The 6,592-nt window shown below is 48.6% G+C and overlaps 1 protein-coding gene across 1 annotated transcript; it reads left to right on the top strand.

The window, feature by feature from the left end:
* TKPR2 (NAD(P)-binding Rossmann-fold superfamily protein) lies at positions 1-1,197 on the top strand. Its single transcript, XM_048696326.2, has 2 exons — positions 1-979; positions 1,050-1,197. The coding sequence occupies exons 1-2, from the start codon at positions 138-140 to the stop codon at positions 1,195-1,197; spliced, it is 990 nt and encodes a 329-aa protein (XP_048552283.1). The 5' UTR covers positions 1-137.
* Positions 1,198-6,592: the final 5,395 nt, after the last annotated feature.

The following is a 6,592-nucleotide window of genomic DNA, read 5'->3' on the forward strand; positions in this document are numbered from 1 at the left end:
CCCCAGCAGATCAATCGATCTATGAAAACATAGTATAAATCCTTACCCAACGCATGCATGTTCTTCTAACACCAGCCGGAGCCGGAGGTCGATACGATACAGCGTCAAGAAGTAGACAGAAAGAGTGATCGATCGAGATGCCGGAGTACTGCGTGACCGGCGGGACGGGGTTCATCGCGTCGCACCTGATCCGGGCGCTGCTCGCCGCCGGGCACACGGTGCGCGCCACGGTGAGGGACCCGAGCGACGAGGCCAAGGTCGGGTTCCTGTGGGACCTGGAGGGCGCCGACGAGCGGCTGCAGCTGCTGCGCGCCGACCTGCTCGTGGAGGGCTCCTTCGACGCGGCCGTCAGCGGCGTGGACGGCGTCTTCCACGCCGCCTCCCCCGTCATCGTCAGCTACGAGGACGGCAAGGACGCGCAGGAGAAGCTGGTGGACCCGATCGTGAAGGGCGCGGGCAACGTGCTCCGCTCCTGCGCCCGGGCCGCGGTCCCGCCGCGCCGCGTGGTGTTCACCTCCTCCTGCTCCTGCGTGCGGTACCGGCATCACCACGTGCACGGCGGCGCCCCGCCGACGCTGAACGAGTCCCACTGGAGCGACGCCGACTACTGCCGGACGTACGGGCTGTGGTACGCGTACGCCAAGACGGTGGCGGAGAAGGAGGCGTGGCGGCTGGCGACGGAGCACGGGCTGGACCTGGTGGTGGTGAACCCGTCGTTCGTGATCGGGCCGGTGCTGGGCCGGGCGGCGCCCACGAGCACCGCACTGGTGGTGCTGGCGCTGCTGAAGGGCGACCTGGGCAAGTACCCGAACACGACCATCGGGTTCGTGCACGTGGACGACGTGGTGCTGGGGCACGTCCTGGCCATGGAGGACGGCAGGGCGTCCGGCAGGCTCATCTGCTCCGGCGACGTCGCGCACTGGTCCGAGGTGCTCGGGTCGCTCCGGGAGCGGTACCCGCAGTACCCCATCCCCACAGAGTAAGCTCCTAGCTCTAGCTGCAGCAACTCATGGATGCATCTCATGGTGTTGGCATATTGAATGGAACAGGTGCAGCGGCGGGAAGGGGGACGACAGGGCGCACAAGATGGACACGAGCAAGATGGAGGCGTTGGGGTTCCCTCCATTCCTCTCCATCCAGCAGATGTTCGACGACTGCATCAAGAGCTTCCAGGACAAGGGTCTTCTTCTTCCTTGACATGGCATCGAGCCATCCATCGATCGGCATAGTTATATATATCGAGGAACTAACCGGAGGTGGTGGGTTCGGTCCAAAGTGTCAGCTTCTGTGTATCAACATTATGTATCAACGTGGAGGGCTACAATAGGAACCTCCAGTGTGTATCAACATTATGAACTGTTTCTTAAGGTACAGAAAAATGAAAAATTCGAATCTGAGCCCGAGCTCATCTGCACCTGCGCTCACGAAAAAAAACAAAATAAATACTAGAAAAATTCAAAAAAATTCAAAAAAAATTTGGGTGGTGGACAATTTGATGCATGAGGTACGCTCCAATTTTCAAAATATTTAGACTTCTGTGCAGCTCTCAGCAAAAAAGACAAATCGGAGGTATGTAAAGAGAGAGAGAGAGAGAGAGAGAGAGAGAGAGAGAGAGATCACAAAGCAGCAGCGGCGGTGAGGTGGCCGGCCGGAGCAGAGCAAAGTAGAGCAGACGGTGGATGGAGATGGCCGGGCCGGCAGGAGCGAAGTCGCCGAGGTGGATATACAGTTATCCACATAGTACCCCCAACGTGTGGATCAGAGGAGGGGAGAAAAGCAGGTGGTGGGCGGTGATCTGATGAGAAGGCTCAAGAGACTTCAAAAGTAGGTGGTGGTGGTGGGGCTGGGGCAAGAAAAGGAAAGATTTTTTTAAGATTGGAGGCTATAGTGCAGCATACCTTTCTCCTCCTGCACACGAACGATCGGTTCGGAATCTGGGAAAAAAGCACCGTGTTTGGCTCGGAACATCGACCGATCTTCTGTTGTTTTCGCACAAAAAATTCTTTCAGAGTACAGTACGCATGCTCTGCAGCTGCTAGGTTGGTACAGTAGTGCATTCGTATTTCGGGTGGAAATTGATTAATTTTTTGGTTGGGTGTGGTCGGCGGTTGACGATTTACTGCTGCTCGCGGTTCAGCAACAATGCATGCTGTTACACGATACTGTAGACGAATTTAATGAATGAAATATATGGGATCCTAAGGTGCCAGTGCTGCTCATGCTCAAACACTCTGTCAGTGCATGCTTTTCCCGGGACGCTGGAATTAAGTAGTCTCCGCCGGTTCATCACGCAGATCAGGTTCTACCATCGTGCCACCGGCTGACCGGCCTATACAACTTGGATGTTCTACGGATATAATTTTCACTAAACCAGAAATACAATGTGCACGCATGAATGTACTATGTCACTTCAGTCCGTTCATCAAGAGACTGATAAACAAAGCTCGAGATGGCTCGAAGGTGTATGTGTTAAGAGATTAATGTAGTTTCCCAAGGCACCAAGAAGGGACCCACAACCTCAACGCACAGAAATCGTATTCGACTCGGCAAGCCGACCCTTAGCCGTCCTCAGATCCAACCAATTTTGAAATATGCAAAGACATAGTAGGACCCCAGTTTGAAATCAGCAAAAAAAAATTGTTGGGGCGGCCGACGAACTTATTATAAGCAACCAATAGAAATTTGTATTCATTTGCTACTTGCAGACTACATCGTGCATGTTGGTGAGTAATTTTAGTGATTTAGTTTTGCATAAGTTTATACAAAGATTTGTTTGATCATCATGTGCAGAGGTAATTCTGCATTTTGCATAAAGTTTTTTTTAGAAAACAAAGGTAGTTGATTTTGATCCAAACCCAATGATGTTTTTCTCAATTCCTTGTGAAATCTATGGAAGTGGAATATATTTGATCGATGATCTGGTAAAAAACTTTATAGACCAATGTTACATAAATATATAGACAATATCATTTTTTTTGTTTGTTTTTAGGATCGATGTTGTAGCCCAATAGTTACACACCAATGGCAAGATAATAAACATAAATTTTTCTCCCGTTGCAACGCACGGGCATTTGTGCTAGTATATATATATATGAATGAATGAAACTCAACACAAATGATGGTAATAAAATAAAATTATGAATGTTGTTATTTACGCACTTCATATTGTTTGTCAGAGTAGCCCCGCTCACAGGTCGTGTGGCGGATGGACTCGCAAACGTAGTATCCACAGAAATCATTTCCTTGTTCCTGCCACAACCACTTTACAAGAAATAGAGGTCAATCAAACTGATAAGCAAGAATGCCAAATGGTATTGATGAAACTAGCGCTTGAATCAATAGGAGATGCGCGGAACATGCTACTATAGTACTTACTTTCGGGTATCTAAATTGCACCTTCTTCGGGAGTCCCGGAGCTTTTTTGGTAAAAATTTTCCAAACCCTGCCAGACAAAGAAAACAATTACTTGATATATCAGGAAATGAACAAAGTTGCTGATATGGTGGATAATGATCGATTTAACTTACTTCTCGAACATTTGAGTCATGTCCGCATAGTCCTGGGGATCTTTTCGTCGTGAGTCTAAGACAGTTACTAGTCTCTGCTCAAGCTTAATCTCTAGGAGAATATAGTGGAAACTGCACACGCATGCATAACTCATCAATTACATTACTATAACCTTGACTAATATATAAGGGAAACCGAATACGCACAAGACAGTAACACTCACTTGAAGTTGTAAGGAAAGAGTATTATATCTTTGTTTTCATTTATTACCAACGATCGTAGCAAGTTGTTCTCGATATCTGCGGCATGAAATTTAACCTGAGTTGCATCTATGATATTTGTGTTAATGAACCCAATATCACCGATTTGTCGTTTCTTCAATTCGACGATATTCAATCTGCATAATATAGTGAGGATAATTATAAATACATGCAATGAAAGAGCTGAGCTATATAGAGATATATAGAGAGACTTAATGATAGAAGTAGTACTATTTACAGACAGTAGCAAGTGACCGTTGCTTTATCGAGGGCCAATTGATTGAAAAACTGAAAGAACTCCTCAAATGGAACATGCAATAGGTCAATTCCAACGAGGTCATGCTCCTTTTTAACTCTCACATACAAAGTACTCCTCCCCTAGACTCTCTGCAGATTTTTAAGTATCAATCATGCAATCTTCGCATCATCGTTGATAGAGATCTTTCATCTTTGACGAGAGGCTTCCCGTAATCGTATCTTTGTATCTGCACCTCCATGAAACCATAATGTACATCGTCGGGCAGGTAATCTCCAAGATTGCTATAACCGGGCACCATCCTCGGATCATTAGCGACGATGTCACTGGCCTCCTTGAGCGGGGGGCACGATTGCTTCGCTTGTTCGCCGAGCTGGGCAATTTGTTTCCCGGCTCGTCGTTCTTTCAGCCTTTGATCACTGACAGTACTTCCCGACCGCTCCGCTTCGGCAAATTCCTTTCCAATAATGCGCTCATAGTTTCCTTTCGGCGGAGACTTGGGTGGTTTTGTCAGGGCAGCCAGAGTGCGCTTCGCTTTCACCGGATCTACCTTCTCCTCCGAAGGTGGATGTTTCTTTGCTTTCACCCCTTCAAAGAAGTTCCTCATTTCTTCTCGCGCGATCTCGGTGTTCTCCTCCGGGGTCCTCTCGTATGGTAACTTCTCTGGAGTCTTCAGAGAAGGACCGAATCTGTATGTCCTCCCGCCTCTGGTTGTACTGCTAGACGTCGGCAGAGCAGACGGAGCGGTTGTCTTCTTTACTTGCTTACGAGGCGGAGGAGAAGGACTATGAGAGGACCAACCGGGACCAATGGTGGTAGGCCAGGAGCGAGGCCATTGGTCCTCGTTCGTCCCACCAACCGAGACCAAAAGGTCCAGACGAACCGGGACCAATGGCCCACGTGGCCCGGCCGGCCCCCTGGGCTCACGAACCGGGTCCAATGCCCCCATGGGTCCCGGTTCTAGACTGAACCGGGACTAATGGGCTGACCCGGCCTGGACCGTTGTCCCTTTTCTACTAGTGATGAAACCCTTCCCTTAAACCGGCTGATAATCATCCGGCGTCGGTTGTCGGTAGCACTACCAAACGACCTATGAAACCCTTCCCTTAAACCGGCTGATAAATGACTGACCATCAGTTGCGGGCAGCACTGTTCGATTACACGCGATCCTGCGGCTGGGAAACTACCATGTGATGATTCGGGTGCCACATGCCCCACCACACCAACCACTAGCCTTACCTCTTCACTACATCATACATGGCGATGCTTCTGCAACAAGGGTCATTACACAATTGCAACAAGGATCTTATTGCAATGGCATGTTGGCTGTCGTGAGCCAGAGATGCTTGGACAACAATGGTCAGTGGAAGGCGATTCATCCATAGACCTCCCTGTTTTATTTTGCAACCTTGAGCCTTCCAAAAAGAGGCCTTCGTCCGTTTCTACTTATTCCGAACATTAGCTTTTTCCAAAAGTGAAACTTTATAAACTTTCACCATGGTTGTAGGAGAACATATTAACATATGCACCGCCAAATCAAGACCATTAGATTAATCAATGAATATATTTTCATATCATATAGCTCTTTTATTGTAAAATCTCGCATTGCTTTCTATACACTTGGTCAAACTTTATAAAGTTAAAGTTAATATGCGGGAATAAATAAAACGAAGAGAGTACATTGCAGGAATAAAACAGTTCAAATTTCGTAAGCAACCATGTAGAAAAGATAGATTACAAATTGGTTCACAAGGGACACGCACACCACTCGCCGCTGCACAGGAGTTGCACCAAAGCTTCAGAAAGGCTTCCAAGGTCCAAGTCATTTCCATTAACTAGAGGAGGCCTGTCCACGAGAAGCCGACGCTCCGGCTGCTACCAGCAGCAAGGCGACGACACCGCCAATGGCCTGCGGCAGACACTAATGACCCCTCTTGGCTCACGGGCACAAGTAGTAGATGAAAGAAGAAGCCTAGGCCAACGAGCAGGTCGAAGACAGCAGTGAAAGATTATTGGAAAGGAAAACCTAGCTAAAGGACCTGCAGGCATGGATATCTTCTCCAACTCCCAGCAAGAGAAGTGGAAGAGCACGCAACCGAACAGATCCGTAGGTTATTTGACGAAGCGGCCATGAGACCCACACTAGTAGAAAAAGGGCCTGTTGTCCCGGTTCGTAAGGGCCTGTTGTCCCGGTTCGTAAGGGCCTTTTGTCCCGGTTCCTGAACCGGGACTAAAGGGTCGGTACTAATGCCCTGTCCCTTTAGTCTCAGTTCAATCCAGAACCGGGATAGATGGGCCTCCACGTGGCCTGTGCGCGGAGCCCAGGCAGGAGGGCCTTTGGTCCCAATTGGTGGCACCAACCAGGACCAATAGGCATCCACGCGTCAGCATTTCTGTGGCTGGGGTTTTTGTTTTTTTTGAAGGGGGGGGGGGGTTTGGGAGTTTTGGGGGGTTAATTTAGGTGTTTCATATATTGTGTTAGCTAGCTATAATTAATAGAGAGAAGTGTCCTATCTTATGTCCGTGCTTGGTCGACGCTACATACTATACATACGTATAGAGAGGACTA

This window comes from Triticum urartu, chromosome 3A (genome assembly GCF_056163025.1).
Source record: "Triticum urartu cultivar PI428250 chromosome 3A, HENAU_Tu73, whole genome shotgun sequence".
NCBI classification, from domain to species: domain Eukaryota; kingdom Viridiplantae; phylum Streptophyta; class Magnoliopsida; order Poales; family Poaceae; genus Triticum; species Triticum urartu.

Coding starts and splice junctions, on each gene's coding strand:
- TKPR2 (XM_048696326.2), top strand. CDS start 138: ATGCCGGAGTACTGCGTGACCGGCGGGACGGGGTTCATCGCGTCGCAC. Junction 980..1,049: donor CAGTACCCCATCCCCACAGA/GTAAGCTCCTAG, acceptor TGAATGGAACAG/GTGCAGCGGCGGGAAGGGGG.